Genomic DNA, 15,144 nt, shown 5'->3' on the forward strand with positions numbered 1-15,144 from the left:
TTTGGATGGATTAAGGACTTGCCGAAACGTAAAACTGCCAGACTTGGGGGGGATGTCCCAATTAGCACGGCTTCTGTATGCAACGAGTCCCATAATTTGTTAAAGGAAGAAAGGAATGTGAGTCCTAATCTGTTAAGTATCTTTCAGTGTAAGTTCTGACACCACAATGTTAAAAAAGTCGGATCTCAAAAATCAACTGCTCCAAGCGAAGTGCACAGCTGTCTTGCCTAAAGAGGCCTATTTATAGTAGCCTCGGGTAGTCTGGTCTGGGCTTTCTGATTGGGTAAAAGTAAAGGAACGAAATAGCCAATGAAAAGGTAGACTTTTAAGTGTCGTTTACATTGGCATTTGTGACGACACTCTAAAATTAATCCAATCATAAACGAAATTTGATTAACCTCATTTGAATACCGCATCTATAAATGAACAGGGCCTCGGCGGGAGTGATTATTTTCTCAGGTGTTTGCAACAGTGTTGTAACTGTTAACGCTACGATGCCTGAACCTACCAAGTCTGCTCCTGCCCCAAAGAAGGGCTCCAAGAAGGCGGTGACTAAGGCTCAGAAGAAGGACGGGAAGAAGCGCAAGCGCAGCCGCAAGGAGAGCTATTCAGTGTATGTGTACAAGGTGCTGAAGCAGGTCCATCCCGACACCGGCATCTCTTCCAAAGCAATGGGGATCATGAATTCCTTCGTCAACGACATCTTCGAGCGCATCGCAGGCGAGGCTTCCCGCCTGGCGCATTACAACAAGCGCTCGACCATCACCTCCAGGGAGATCCAGACGGCCGTGCGCCTGCTGCTTCCGGGGGAGCTGGCCAAGCACGCCGTGTCGGAGGGCACCAAGGCCGTCACCAAGTACACCAGTTCCAAGTAACTTTGCCAAGTAAGCATCTTTACACCTAATCCCAAAGGCTCTTTTAAGAGCCACGCATGTTTTCAATAAATGAGTTGTAATCATTTCATTCAAAAGGAGGGTTATTGGACTTAGCACCACAGTACCAATCTTTAATGTTACGTTAGTACTGCAGAGGAAATAACTTGGAAGTTACAGGGAATAACAATAGGTACCAGAAATTGAGTGCTATGGGCACGTATTAGATCGTTAGCTCATTTAGTATCACATAACACTAGCATAAATTGAAAGTATTGTAAATGTACAGCTCTTTGGTTTCCGTGTGCAGATTTCCAAGTTGGTCGTGATGTTGATCCGGGACTCGGTGTGGTGACGGCCCGCCCTGAGCACGAAAGTGCACGCTCTTGACAACTTCCTTATGTTTGGAGCTTTCTCCACCACCACCCCCGCCCATTTTCTTGTAAAATTTTTACCATGCAGATATGTAACAACTGCAAGTAAAGGCTGAAGACAATGTGAGCTGAACACGGAACTATTACAAAGGTTTCTGATTTGTTTTGTAATTGGGCCAGTTTCTGTCTGAAGCTCTTAAGCGAGTAGGGCAGGGAAAGGCGGATCCTAGGCGCTGAGGTGCAGGAAAAAGAAGCAGCTTCTGAGACACCTTAAAATTCTTTTGCTAAACCGTCTTTTTCAGAAAGCCATTTAATTTATAGTTTTTTTTTTGTATTTTTGTTGTTGTTGTTGTTGTTTTTTTGGCAGCTTTCAGGTTAAAAGTCCTCCGGGTAACGGCAGAAACCAAATAGTCAATCATTAAGGTGCCTGACTGCAGGTAGGCAATAGTTATCGCAGGACTGAAGCCCCCTTTGCAGTACAATTTACCCTTTCTTAGATGCCCCTGAGTACCGAGGACTGGGGGAGGTAGAAAGGGAAAGAAAACCTCCTTCTGGCAGGATGTAGCTTCTGCTGCACAAGGTAGGATGATGACAAAAGGTTTTCACTGCTGGGGAATGGATGATTGCGGGAGAAAAAGAATCTCGGAAAAGAGTCGGGAGGGAACTAGGAGGGAGTGGCCAGAAGGAAAGGAACAAATACTTGAGACGTGAAAAATGTGAGATGGATGAGGCTAGGTTTGGAGTCAAATGTTGGCTGAGAGGGAGAATTTAAGTGATGGATGGATGATCATTGTCTAAAAGAGGAATGAATTTAGAAGTTTGTCCTCATGCCCTCATAAACAAACACGAAATGATGGATTATGGGATACATTTTCCATAACATGGCAAGCGTGGTACTTGGACGGATAAATAAAAGCCTGAGTAATATTTTCTAAATTAAAAGTAAGAAAGAGGGTCTAAGAAAGTAAACTCAGAGCCAGGGACTTGGCCCATGTTAAACCCCAAGCACTACAGCTGGCTTTTACCCAACCCGTGAAAACTGACCAGGGTATAGAGCCTGATATATCTTTTTAGGTGAAGGTGAGACACCAGACCTAAATCTGTCATCTCAAGAGTAGAAGGATGAACCACACATACAAACCCATCACAGATGAATGCAAATAAAAAAGTGAGCTCCGAAGTTGGGTTCTGAGCAGTGTAGATTCTACTGCTAAGGCTTGGACTACAAGCCATCGATGCTTACTTGTTCCTGGCATTCATACCATAGGGATTCAAACACCCAAGCTGAGAATTTAATTTAGGCATATCCCAGGCTGGTTTTGTGCCCCTAAGCACCCGGTAGAAACAAATACAAGTCATTTCTGGAAAAGAAGCTTCATTTTACACCTCAACAAATTGCCACAGCTAAAATATCCCCCCCAAAATGCACAAGGAGCTTCACAATCTAAATTAAACATCATGAAACTAGAAGTATGACTAATGAAAACAAAAGCAACAGACAATGGGAGCTGGGGGGTGGTGGCTAATGCCTGTAATCCCAGCACTTCGGGAGGCTGAGGCTGGAGGATTGCTTGAGGCCAAAAGTTTGAGATCCTGTCTCTGAAAAAAAAAAAAAGCAACAGATAATGGAAATGAAAAGGGAGAATTAACAAGATACAGACTTGAGGCCGAGCGCGGTGGTTCATGCCTGTAATCCCAGCACTTTGGGAAGTTGAGGCGGGCGGATCACAAGGTCAGGAGTTCGAGACCAGTCTGGCCAACATAGTGAAACCCTGTCTCTACTAAAAGTACACAAAAAATTAGCCAGTGTGGTGGTGTGCGCCTTTAATCCCAGCTACTCAGGAGGATGAGGCAGGAGAATCGCATGAACCCGGGAGGTGGAGTTTGCAGTAAGCCAAGATCGTGCCACTGCACTCCAGCCTGGGCCACAGAATGAGACTCTGTCTCAAAAAAAAAAAAAAAAAAAAAAGACTCGAATTGACTAGTGTCTTTTTGAAAAAAGAAAAAGAGGCCAGGCACAGTGGCTCACGCCTGTAATCCCAGCACTTTGGGAGGCTGAGGCAGGCGGATCACCTGAGCTCAGGAGTTCGAGACCAGCCTGGCCAATATGGTGAAACCCCGTCTCTCACTAAAAATACAAAAATCATATAGGCATGGTGGCTTGCACCTGTAATCTCAACTACTCAGGAGGCTGAGGCAGGAGAATCGCTTCAACCCAGGAGGCAGAGGTTGCATTGAGCCAAGATCACGCAATTGTCCTCCAGTCTGGGCAACAAGAGTGAAACTCCATCTGAAGGAAAAAAAAAGAAACAAAAAGTCTTATAAATATATTGAGGGACTAAGGAAATACCAAAAGTGACCACATAGATTTGAAAAAAGAACCTAATAGAAATTCTAGGAAATAAACATGTAATTATAAGACAAATTGAAATGAAAAGCTTACTGCATGTGTTTAACAGCAGCCAATTGGACCTACCGGTAGAAATTTAATAAACTATGTAATCAGATCTTAAGGAATTATCTGAAATGCAGAGATAAAAATGCAAAAGTGAGTTTAAGAAACCTGGAATTAGGGCCGGGCAAGGTGACTCATGCTTGTAATCCCAGCACTTTCAGAGGCCAAGGCAGGAGGATTGCTTGAGCCCAGGAGTTGGAGACCAGCCTGAATAATATGGCAAACCCCCGACTCTACTGAAAATACAAAAAATTAGCCAGGCATGGTGGTGTGTGCTTGTGGTCCCAGCTACTCAGGAGGCTGAGGTGAGAGAATCACTTGAGCTAGGGAAATCAAGGCTGCAGAGACCCATGATCACACCACTGCACTCCAGCCTGGGCTATGAGAGTGAGACCTTGTCTCAAATAATAAATAAATAAATGAAAAGAGACCTAGAATTAGTAGTAAAATATGATCTGACGTTGACCTAATCACAGTACCAGAAGAAACAATCAGGGAGAATGATGCAAATGTGAGATTTAAAAGATCATGGCCAATAATTTTCTAGAATGGATGGATTACTAATAATTAAAAATAATATAAGAAAATAAAAATTGAAACCTAATGTATTGCTCATCAAAGCAAGCCTAGGTTAACAAAGTAAATATTTAAACAGAAAAATGATACAAAAAAAGGGAGTCACTATGTGTGCTGTGAATTAATTAAGCTCTCCAAATTTTTACAGATGTAATACTGATTTTCAAAAGATTGTGACTTCTGTTACATATTGACATATGACCTCACACTAAAGCACTGCTTGAAATTCTGCATGTAGGAGGATAATTGGATAATTGGTTATTTACATGAATTTTGTGTCTAGCTAACCTTATCAAATTCTATTAATCCTAATCAATAGTCGACTGACTTGATTTTAATTGCATATAGTACTATTAGCAAATAAAAATGTTCAATATTCTCTCCCATAACTATTTATTGTTTGCTTTAATCATCTTACTGTGCTAGCTACCATCACAAACAATATGTCACATTAGACATGCTACCAGGTATTGTCTTTTTCCTCCTGTTCATAGAAATGACTTTGGTGGTTGATGATTTATAATTGCTTTTGTGTGTATGTGCATGGATGTGTATGTGTAGTCTTCATTGTGTTAATGTAGTTTTTGGTTTTTGTTTGTTGTTGTTGTTGTTTTGAGACAGAGTTTTATCTGTTGCCCAGGCTGGAGCGCAGTGGCCGGATCTCTGCTCACTGCAGCCTCCACTTCCCAGCCTCCCGCCTTCACCTCAGCCACCTGAGTACCTGAGATTACAGGCGCACACCACCGCACTCGGCTAATTTTTTTGTATTTTTAGTAGAGACAAGGTTTCGTTATGCTGGCCAGGTTAGTCTCAAACTCCTGACCTCAAATGATCTGCCCACCATGGGGTCCCAAAGTGCTGGGATTACAGGTGTGAGCCACCGTGCCGAGCCCGGTAGTTTCCTTCTAATCTTCTTTTAAGATTTTTTATTAGGTATGATTTATGAATTTTATTCGATCACTTTGACATCTGAAGAAATCAAATGCTTTTTCTTTTTTAACCTGTTGCCATGAAGTATAGATAGATTTCTTTGTGTTGATTCATGCTTTTATTCCTAGTCCAAATCTTATTTGGTCATGGTATATTATGATTTTAAATAATACCTGGGTAAATTTTGTTAATATTTTTCATGATTTTTTTTCCATTTCTATTTGCATAAAATCATTCTATGATTTTTTTTTTTCTTTTAGATTTAGTGTCGCTCTGTCACCCAGGCTGGAGTGCAGTGGCACGATCTCGGCTCACTGAAACCTCCACCTCCTGGGTTCAAACGATTCTCCTACCTCAGCCTCCTGTGTAGCTGGGATTACAGGCATGAGGCACCGCACCTGGCCCATTCTATTATGTTCTATTTTGGGCTTACCTTTATCAAGTTTCATTATAAAAATTATGGTAGCTCTATAAGCTTAATTGTGGGGCTCCCCATATCTATTATGTTATCTATTGCCGTGTAACAAATTATCCCAAAACTAATTTCTGTGAGTCGGGAATCCAGAAGTGATTTAGCTAGGTGGTTATGGCTCCGGGTCTTCCTTGAGGTTGAAGTCAAGCTGTAAACATAGGCTGCAATCATCCGAATCCTTGACTGTAGCTGGAGGATTCCCTTCCAAGGTGGCACACTCGCATATCTGGCAAGTTCAAGCCGACTTTTGGGTGGAGGCCTCAGTTCCTTGCCCGTTAGACCTCTCTAGAGGGGTAACTGATTATCTTCAAAACCAAACAACTGTTTTCTCTTAGCAGGAGAAAAAAGAAAGAGAAAGGGGAAGGAATAAGCCACAATGCCTTTTGTGAACAAGATTCGAAACTTACACACTTCTGCCACACTTTTTAAACGTTATTTATTTATTTCTTAGAGACAGAGTCTTGCTCCGTCACCCAGGCTGGAATGCAGGGACCTGATCTTAGCTTACTGCACCTTGGAACTCCTGAGCTCAAGCAATCCTGCCTCAGACTCCCAAGTAGCTGAGACTACAGGTGTGAGCCATTTCCTCCGGCACATGTTATTCAATATAAGCAAGTCACTGAAATCTGGCACATACCCAGAAGTAGAATTAAGCTACACCCTTTCAGATAAGAATAGTAAAAGAACTTATTGAAATATTCCAAAGCCAAAAATGTGGACATTGACCCCAACTGCAAAAATACCTCAGCAAATTCCAAAGTCTTGAAGACTTCTGAGTAGATCCCCCCATGGGTGAGGAGGCCAACCACAAGCAACACTCAGTGGTAGCAGGAGGTGGCAGGGGTGAGGGCAGGAAGCAGTGCCCCCTCAGTCTCCCAGCAGACCTGCCACCATGATCAGCCAGCCCTCTATACCACCCACTGGCCAGCCCATCCTGGAAGATGCCAAGTGGACAAGCCAGCACTCAGACACACAGATTTGGGAAAGTGAAAAACCATTTAGCCCTGGGGCTTGAGGCAGGGAAAGGGATGGGATGGGCAAGAAGTGCATGGCCATGCCCAGTCCCAGGACAGGGAACAAAAAAGGACAAGCCTGGAGTTATTAGGATGGGCCTTTGTACTGAGTAGCAATGTGTACACCATTTGGGCTATCAGAGTTCCCCTGGACAGGAGCCTCAACATCCCCTTCCCTCTCCTCTATGATTCTTTTACATCCTAACTTCTTCTGAGAGGGGAGAGCAAGGGAGATTTTATATATATATATATATAATTTTAAATTATTGATAGTTCATCTGGATTACCAAAATCTGCAGCCCTACCATAGCTAGTAGGCTGCAACCCTGGTCCCCACACCTAACATCTTCCTGCTCCCCTTCCAGCCAACTATGCAGCCCACAAGAAGGCTCTGCAGGCCCCATTGCCCAGCACCATCCCATGGAAGGCTCTGGTGGTACCCCTGAGCCCCAGGAGAACCAGCACCTTGATCTTGTAGGGTTTATCATCACCATGTTCTCTCTCTGCTGTCCCTACCATGCCCTTCTGCCATCTTCTGGGAGAAGGAAACCAAAGGATATAAAACTGGGGCTTGGGGGAAGATTCTAGCCTCTCCTCACTCCCCTCTCCCCACACTCTTTACTCCCCAGCCCAGAGAGATGCTGCTCATATCAGGAAAGACTATATTGAAAGATGATTTATTTTTCTCTGACCTTTCCATCCCTGGGAAAATGGGGAAAAAATCAACAATTAAAAAACAAGAAATCAGAAATCCCCCAATGAATCCACAGAAAATGATGTCTATCCTCTCCCCTTGGATTTTTGTTTTTGGAAATATTTTTAAGTTGCCTTATTGTGGAGTGGGAATCCGAAATACCCAAATGTCTGTTTTCCACGGTGGAGAGCCAACCCAAAGAGCTCCCACCTTCTCTGGATGTGCCTGGTCTTGGACTCCCTAGAATCTTTCTCTGGGCTGCTGCATGTACACAGCCTCTGTCCTGGAGACAAGAGTTTGTGGTGGCTTGGATCAGAACCATGCCCAAGATATCCTTGCTATTGCATCGTTTGAAGCTGACATCCTGTGTCTGTACACAGCTGCTACCGTTGTGTCCCTGCTCTGCTTGCTATTGCCTCATGTCAGGCCCCGTCCTGCCGTGACGTCCTGCATCCTACCCATGAAACCCCAAGGCCAAGTTTGTTTCAAACTTTTGGAGAACAAACTTGGCCTGCATCTGGAACATACTTGTTCTCAGCTGGAACATGTCCCCTACCCCAGAGAGAAAAGGTGAACACCCACAGCTGAGGCTTGGAAATGTTTCCTGTGTTGACCTGAAAGATCTCTGAGATGTCAAGGAGGCTCTGTCTCTCTTAAAAAGTGGAGAAAGTTGCCATTCTCCTCCTAGGGCCTGGTCTCATCCCCCCTCTGTAAGCCATCTATCTCTGCCCACCCTCCAATTGACCCCACCTGGGAATGAGGGATGAAAAGGAGGTGGGGGCCAGGAGGGAACCCTGCCAGCTGGTGAAGCCCTGTGGCAGGAAAATAGATGTGGACATAGAGTATACCTGACTTCTCTTCTTCAGCCACTGACTGGGTTGGGCTGTGAATGACAATGGAATGGCTGAAGTCTGCTGTCATCAGAAGCTAGGGAGGGTGATGAAGGACTGACCCACACAGACTGGGATGTGTCTTGGATACAGGGATAATTCCCTGTTCACTCTCAGTAGGATCTGGGCAACACAGAGGAGTTGGTGGTCCTGTTGCTCACTTACTCAGTGTCTTTGACCCTCCTTTTCAACTGGTTCCTCTGTTGAGCCCAAAGGCTGGAAGTAGGAGACAGTACCACAGGCTGACAAAGTCTTGCCTGTTACCTTGGCATCTCATTGCTTTTAGCCTGGGCCCTTCCTTGCCTTTGACCTCCCAGTGGTTAGTATGTGGGAAGCCCATTTCAGTTCCTATGACCCATGTCTCGAACCATGGTCTCTGCTATGACAGTGGAATCTGAGGCCTTTCCCTGCTCAGTCTGGTGCCTGCTCCGCATCGTACCAGATACTGGGCTCCTGGACCCCCTCCTCCTTCCCTTTATTCCTTCTTTCCTTCAGGTCACGCAGCCATGTACTACATCCAGCACCACAGAAACTTCATTGTTTTTCCTCTGCTGCTTCTGGGGGCACAAAGAAGCCTTGGGATGTGGGGGAAGGCTGTTCTTATCTGGGGTTTACTCCCAGGCCAGGGGGGCTGCCATCTTCTTCACACACATTCCTCAAAGAGGAAGCCCCTTTGGGGCAGGGAGGTAAGGACTTCATCTCAACATAGATTGGTGGTCGGCACGAGCAGAGGGGGACGCTTTTGGCTTTTTTTTTTTTTTTTTTTTTGACACGGAGTCTTGTTCTGTCACCCAGGCTAAAGTGCAATGGTTTGATCTTGGCTCACTGCAACCTCCGCCTCCTGGGTTCAAGCCATTCTTCTGTCTTAGCCTCCCTGAGTAGCTGGGACTACAGGCATGCACCACCATGTCCAACTAATTTTTATACTTTTAGTAGAGATGGGGTTTCACCATGTTGACGAGGCTGGTCTCGAACTCCTGACCTCAGGTGATCTGCCCGCCCAGCCCTCCCAAAGTGCTGGGATTACAGGCATGAGCCACCGTGCCCGGCCTCTTTTTTTCTTTTCTTCACATTTTTTTCTTTCTTTTTTTTGTTTTCTCTTTTCTTTTTTTTTTTTTTTTTGTAAAATGATAGGAGTTAATGTTGCAAAGAGTAGTTTACATATTCAATTTCTGAAGACACTTGAATTTAGGACCGATGTATCTGTGACAAGCATGCCAGAAGTGGCAGGGGCCATCAGGGCTAGCTACTTCATACCCACTATCCTCCCCTGGGGATCCAAGACCTGAGACACAAAGCAACAGCCTGCCGAGATCTCTCTTTTCATCATATCTCTTTCAAGGTTTGTCCATGCCAACACAACCTTTGGGCATCAAACATCAGAAGGTCTGTGTGTCTCAGCCCTGTTAAGGGGCAGGTTTCTCTTTCACCTGCTCTTGCACCTGGGAACAAATGCACTACCAGTAGAGAAGGGCCATCCAGCCCTCCCCCAGCCTAGACCGCTGGGGCTCAGATAGAGGTGCTAAGCCCCTATGTCAAAGTTGTTAAATATTTTTGTGTTGTTCTATCAGTCCCTTTCCTGGTGATTGATTTTACAAAAGTAAGTAAGCTGCTTAGAAGGCCCTGGAAGTGAGGAGAAGAGCCAAGGAAGATGACTACGGAGGGTGAGGGTTGTTTTTTTCAAAAAAGGCTAGGTAGAGTGATCTGAATTATCTGGTACCCTCCTGAATGGAATCCTCCCATGTTGAAGGGTCCTTGGATTTTCCCCAGCCCCGACCCTATCCCACTTCAGGCACGTTGATAGTAGAAAAGATAAGAACTCAGAGCTATTTCTCATTGGAGACAAAAACTTGTCATCTGGCTTTGTAGAGAAGGTTGCACCTTACGCTCATAATAGATTATCTTTACTATGGGCTAGGGTATCATATTTATTTATTTATTTATTTTTATTTTTTTATTATTATACTTTAAGTTTTAGGGTACATGTGCACAACGTGCAGGTTTGTTACATATGTGTACAGGGTATCATATTTAAAAGGACAAAAAAAAAAGCAACGTCAAATACTTGAATGAGCTTGTATTATAACATTAATATTATTGAAGGTATCTGCTTTCCAGGCCAAATTTATTCATTTATTATTATAGTCCTGCTTTAGTCCTTTGTACTTTGTGGTAATTATGCTTTCCTTTTCAATACCAAAAAAAAAAGTGTATAAAAATAAAAACTTGGGCCGGGCCCAGTGGCTCAAGCCTGTAATACCAGCACTTTGGGAGGCCGAGGCGGGCAGATCACCTGAGGTCGGGAGTTCAAGACCAGCCTGGCCAACATGGAGAAACCCCGTCTCTACTAAAAATACAAAATTAGCCAGGCATGGTGGCACATGCTTGTAATCCTAGCTAGTTGGGAGGCTGAAGTAGGAGAATCGCTTGAACCCGGGAGGCAGAGGTTGTGGTGAGCTGAGATCACGCCATTGCATTCCAGCCTGGGCAACAAGACCAAAACTCCATTTTTAAAAAAATAATAATAAATAAATTAGTAAAAATAAAAATTTGATAAGGCAAAAAAAATGTAAAAAATTTATGAACATAATTTAAAACCACTTTACCTTTTTTATATTTGAAATGCTTGGATGTAAAAAGCATTTGTGCTTTAAAGACTACATAGAAATCAAAAGTACAATCACCTGGCTCTGATACCTTTATAAATGGTAGAACCTTTAAGAATTTCGACAATTCAGACTAAAATTGACCACTACCCACAGAGACAAAGCCCATTAAAATCCCCTGATAAAATCCTGATGGACTTTTCCCAGATATTGTAAAGGACAAAGTGGTGCCACTACAGTTTATATAAAACATTATCCCAGCACATAGCAGCTACTTTTTAAAAAATATGCATTGAATGTATTAATTCATTTGAGAAATCTTAAACTGCAGTCTGTAAAGCAATTCTCTAGTGCATGATTGTTGTTAGAATGTCCGAGAAACAGATTGGGCCTTTTTAAAGAAAACAAACTGAAGCAGAAAAATTAATACAATAAAAATTTTAAATCTTAGAAAATATTGCAGAGTATGAAAAAAATTTTAAAAATGGAAAAAACAAATTAATGAAATTTAAATTGGACAAGAAGTTAAAGCTAAGTTAATAATTTAATATATAAAACTTAAGATTAATGATTAGGTAATAGCAAAAAAAAGTTCCAAGTGTAAGATTAACAGATTAACACTCAGCAGAGAGAGGTATAAAGAAAAGAAATCAAATAGAAGAAATTAGTCATGAAGGATTCGTAAGGAAATTCATGAAGTACGCAAAACTCCCTAGGAACTGGCTTGGGCGCTGCATATACACAGAGAGATATGGTGGTCCTTGACCTCCTGGAGCCCTCAGTTAAGAAGACTTACAGCTAATGGTTTTCATTTACCTTTGTCTTTCACTAAAGCCTAAAAAAGTGTTTCTCATACTCTGGAAATCTTCAGCAAAGTCAAATGAACGTGGGCTCATACAGGAACTACCAAATTAATTGCATCAAGGCAAACATATGTATTCTAATTTTTGAGTAATAAAATATTGTTTTAAAATTTCAAAATATTCTTTATAAATACAAAACAATATTTTATAAATATTATAGCCAAGTTACAATTACTTTCTAGGAAATTGGGGAGAGCATGAGAAAAAAGGTGAGAGAAATTGAGAAGGACTCAGAAAAGGAATGGAAGAAGCAAACTCCTACTAAAAAAGGGAGGGGCCAGGTGCAGTGGCTCACAGCAATTTGGAAGGCTGAGGCAGACAGATCACGAGGTCAGGAGTTCCAGACCAGCCTGGCCAATATGGTGAAACTCCGTCTCTACTAAAAATACAAAAATTAGCCAGGCATGGTGGCATGCACCTGTAGTCCTTGAGCCAAGAGGGCGCCACTGCACTCCAGCCTGGGTGGCAGGGCGAGACTCCATCTCAAAAAAAAGAAAAAGAAAAAGTGGGGGGAGGGAAAGAGCTTGGAGAACTAAAAGAAACCCACAGCAGAATGTGGTAGAAAGATAGAGAAAAAACAAAAAGGGGACATGAGTAGATAGACCTTGTCGTATACTTGGTGTCTCAGTTGTGTGTAATACCTGTCAAATAATAACTGAGATATTTCTCACATTTCTTGGGTTTTGGATTAAGTGGATTGATGAAAATGTCACCACATCTGAGAGGTTTTCTCTGACCATCAAATGTAAAATGGCACCCTTCTATCCTCATTCTTAACTTGCTGTGTGCATTCCTCATTATTCTTAGCACTATCTTACATTTGTTTATTGTTTGCCTCCCCTTCCAATCCTGAAAACTGTAAGGTCCATAAAAACAGGGAGTTCACCTGTTTTGCGCTTGTTTCCTAATGCCTAAGGCTGTTCCAGGCACATGGCAGACTCTCAAAACGTATTTGCAGCATGACATAATTTCTGACGTAATTAAAGTGCACAAATATCTATAACTACAGGAATAGAGGCCACTACTGAGTTGTCACAGTGGTTCAACTGAATGAGTGACTCGGATTTTCTGGGTTTCACTTTCCTCATCTATACAAAGAGGATAATAATAGTAGATTACTTCTTAAAGTTATTTTAAGATAGTTCATGTAAAGCTCTTAAAACAGTGATGGACTTTTAGTAAGCACTTCACAATATTTAACAGTTATTATATTTTCCTTTTCACTGAGTTAAAATAAAAATCAGAGTGTTCAAATCTTTTCAGGTCAAAAATGAAAGGGAGAGAATATGAGCTTTTGAACTATTTGAATCCCACCCAAGAAGGGTAATTGGAGAATTTGAAACAAAGATCACATTATTCAGTGATATTTCTTGACTAAGCATGACTTATTATGTGTTAATGCTACTAAAGTGTAGCTAGAACTGAAGTAGAGATTCCTAATAGTTCATTATAGAAGCACATGTAAAAAGAATCCTCTTTGTATAGAAAATATTAATGGTGATGGCAAAATGGCACCTAATAACTAAACCCTTCTTATTTCTTCAATCAGGGGAGAGACATGAAGACAGAGGAGAAAAGAATGCATAAAATAACTGACAATATGAATCTATACATAGAACTTAGGAAGTCTCATCTGCCTGAAAATGACTGTGTGGATCCCACCCAAATCCAACTCATCCTGGTTTGCTGCACACTGGTTCATCAAAAGAAGGTTACCGAAGGGAAGGAACTAAAGGTGTTTGCACTTCATGTTACTTTTTGAGTTTATAAACATAAAAACAGAATTTACTTCTGTTACAGACCTAGTTACTGGGAATTCATTACTTGCCATGGACTACCTTTGCTAAGAAAAGTCTGAATGAGAAGATGGCAGGACGTCTGAAAAAAAAAGTTATAATTAATAAAATCTGCGGAGAATTGTAAATTCTGCCTTCATTGTTGATCCAAACCTTTCTTCTAAGACCTCCCCTTTCTAGACATCTATCTACCTATTTTTACTTTACTTTCCAGCATCAAGGAGGTCTGAGTGGATAAGGCCTAAGCACTGATGTGGCTTTGGTAATGAACCTGAAGTTAAAAACAGGTTAGCTTATGCTAAGCTGCCATTTGAAAGGTCTCCTCCAGCATCTGAATTAAGGGAAACAATGTTCTGAAGCAGTCACAAAACTTTTCTGATGCATTAGATCTGAGGTAGGACCTGATAATTTGTACTTCTAAATTATGCAGGTGATGCTGATGCTGCTGGTCCGGAGACCACTTTGGAGAGTTTTACTTTAAAGGAAATGAAACTGCCCTAAAATGCTAATACTAAATAGCCACACAAAGCCGGAAAAAAGCAAAGAATTTCAAACCGAAGATGAGAGGTCCTGAAAAATAACAGCGGTCATCCTACTCCCGGTGCGGCTATGCGGCCATGAAAAGGAGTCTTGGGGCCGGTCGTGCCCCTCCACGCAGGCTCCCTCATAGGGTCATCCCATCAACCCTCGCCAAAAACGCCGGCCCCCTCATAGGGCCGTCCGGCCACGCCCCTCCGTGCCCTAACCACAGAGCCACACGTTACGCCGCCGCCCCGTTACGCCCATCCGGCTCCCGCAAAGGGCGTCACGTACGTTTAACGTCGGCCCGGCGCGCGCGTCCGAGAGGTTGCCCGTAGGCCGCTAACTGGTGGTTCCCAGTCCCCGCCGACTCGGCCTCTTTCTTCTGCGGCCACCAGATCGCGGGACATCGGAGACTTCGAACAATCCACTGGAGTCCTTTACAGTTTAAAAACAGAGGACCGGCCGGGCGCGGTGGCTCACGCCTGTAATCCCAGCACTTTGGGAGGCCGAGGCGGGCGGATCACGAGTTCAGGAGATAGAGACCATCCTGGCTAACACCGTGAGACCCCGTCCCTACCAAAAGTACAAAAAAATTAGCTGGGTGTGGTGGCACGCGCCTGTAGTCCCAGCTACTCAGGAGGCTGAGGCAGAAGAATCGCTAGAACCGGGGAGGCGGAGGTTGCAGTGACCGAGATCGCGCCGCTGCACTCCAGCCTAGGCGACAGAGCGAGACTGCGTCTCAAAACAAAAAAAACAGAGGATCGAAAATTTTGAAGACTGAGAGCAAGGCAACAATCTTCCCTTGACCTTTTTGCTCCTCTCACAAGGGTTTTTCAGACGGCTGAAACCAACGAAAAGAGTGAGGAAGCAGGCAGAAAATTTCAGCTTTAGTCTCTCAGCATCCTCCTGCTTTCTTCTCGGGGAGCTGGCACTTCCCCCTTCTCTAGTAGCTGTAAATACGCCTCCCAACTCCAAGGAGACCTTTCTTGCACCTCCCTTACTGTTCTCACGCCTGTAGGGCTCTTCGTGTGAGGATTCAGTGTATGTATGTATGTATATGAATGTGTGCGAATAATTATTT

General features: G+C 43.2%; 1 protein-coding gene and 1 long non-coding RNA gene across 3 annotated transcripts; one reads left to right on the plus strand and one right to left on the minus strand.

The window, feature by feature from the left end:
* The first annotated feature begins 445 nt into the window (after positions 1-445).
* Positions 446-13,669, plus strand: H2BC5 (H2B clustered histone 5). The gene is made up of 2 exons (NM_001376931.1): positions 446-884; positions 13,295-13,669. Exon 1 carries the CDS (start codon positions 495-497, stop codon positions 873-875), a length of 381 nt encoding a protein of 126 aa, NP_001363860.1. The 5' UTR covers positions 446-494; the 3' UTR covers positions 876-884; positions 13,295-13,669.
* LOC134810177 (uncharacterized) lies at positions 1,539-15,144 on the minus strand. 2 transcript variants are annotated; one of them, XR_010157597.1, is made up of 3 exons: positions 14,355-15,093; positions 5,641-6,009; positions 1,539-2,845 (listed from the first exon to the last, which is right to left on the minus strand). It is a non-coding gene; the product is annotated as an uncharacterized LOC134810177 (long non-coding RNA). The 2 variants fall into 2 exon arrangements; XR_010157598.1 differs by lacking the exon at positions 5,641-6,009 and having other exon boundaries at positions 1,539-3,536; positions 14,355-15,144.

This window comes from Pan troglodytes, chromosome 5 (assembly GCF_028858775.2).
Source record: "Pan troglodytes isolate AG18354 chromosome 5, NHGRI_mPanTro3-v2.0_pri, whole genome shotgun sequence".
NCBI lineage: Eukaryota > Metazoa > Chordata > Mammalia > Primates > Hominidae > Pan > Pan troglodytes.

Coding starts and splice junctions, on each gene's coding strand:
- H2BC5 (NM_001376931.1), top strand. CDS start 495: ATGCCTGAACCTACCAAGTCTGCTCCTGCCCCAAAGAAGGGCTCCAAG.